The sequence below is a fragment of the Neopelma chrysocephalum genome, unplaced genomic scaffold (genome assembly GCF_003984885.1).
Source record: "Neopelma chrysocephalum unplaced genomic scaffold, ASM398488v2 Primary Assembly neopelma1_96567, whole genome shotgun sequence".
Lineage (NCBI taxonomy): Eukaryota > Metazoa > Chordata > Aves > Passeriformes > Pipridae > Neopelma > Neopelma chrysocephalum.
The window spans coordinates 1-1002 of NW_020925212.1; the positions used below are offsets into that span (position 1 = coordinate 1).

Genomic DNA, 1002 nt, shown 5'->3' on the forward strand with positions numbered 1-1002 from the left:
TCGGGCTCCCTCCGCCGCGCCGACCCGGCCGCCTCCCGGCCGGCCCCGGGGAAGCCCCCCAGTCCGTCGCCCCCCTCGAACAGGTCGTAGTAGTCGACGTCGATGATGTCGGAGCCCGCCCGGCCGGGCGGCGGCTTGGCCGGGCCCGTGGCCGCCGTGATGGGCTCCTGCAGCCACGTCAGGTCCGTCCAGCCGCGAGCCCCCTGCGCCGGGGCCGGGCTGGACGGGGCCGCCCAGAGCTCCGGGGGACCCCCCGAGTCCCCCGCGGCGGCGGGCACGGGGCTGGGCTCGCCCGGCGCGGGGCTCTGGGGCGCGGCCGAGCCCCCGGCCGCCGGCAGCAGCTCAGATTCGGCCGAGTCGGTGGCGAGCTGGGGGCCGGGGGGGCTGGGCGGGGCGGCCGGGAGACCCCCGACGCCCCCTGGGCTGGGCAGGGAGGCCGCCGTGGGCCGCTCGCCGCTCCCCGGCTCCTCGGGGCTGCCCAGGGCCACGGGCACCGTCCCCCCGGCCCCGGGCCAGGTCACGGCCCCGGGGGGAACGGCGCTGGCATCGCCCTCCCCGGAGCACCCCGGGCACCCCTCCGGCGTCGCCGACGGGTCCGTGGTGGCCGTGCCCCCCCCCGGGGGGCTCTAGCTGGGGTCCTGCCGCGGCCCCCTCGGGGCTGGTGCTGTTGCTGGGTCCCCCCGGGGGGTCTCCGTTCGCCAGGTCCCATTTCGGGGGGCTGCTCTCCAATGAGCCCACCCAGGCTCTCCCCTCGGCATCGCTGGTGTTTTGGGGGGGCCGCTCAGATGCTGGAGGGGGACAAGGAGAGAAAGGCGTGTCAGAGGTGCCCCCGCACCTCTGGGAGGACGTGGCAACCCGGGGGGGGCCCGACAAGACCCCACCTGCTTACCTTGCAAACCCCCCCGCCCCCAAAAAACTTTTTGGGGGGGGGGGGGTTCCACCCTGAATCCTTGAGCCTCTCCCAAGGACCAAAGGGATGAACCCTGCAGAAACCCCCAGCTC

At 76.7% G+C, this 1002-nt stretch overlaps 1 protein-coding gene across 1 annotated transcript; it reads right to left on the reverse strand.

The window, feature by feature from the left end:
* Positions 1–6: 6 nt before the first annotated feature.
* On the reverse strand, positions 7–639 carry LOC113981468 (chondroitin sulfate proteoglycan 5-like; the record flags this gene model as incomplete). The annotated part of the gene is given in 2 exon segments (XM_027708863.1): positions 7–623; positions 625–639. Coding segments are annotated over 2 exon segments (632 nt in total), but the record flags the coding sequence as incomplete, so codon positions are not given.
* Between the last annotated feature and the right edge of the window lie 363 nt (positions 640–1002).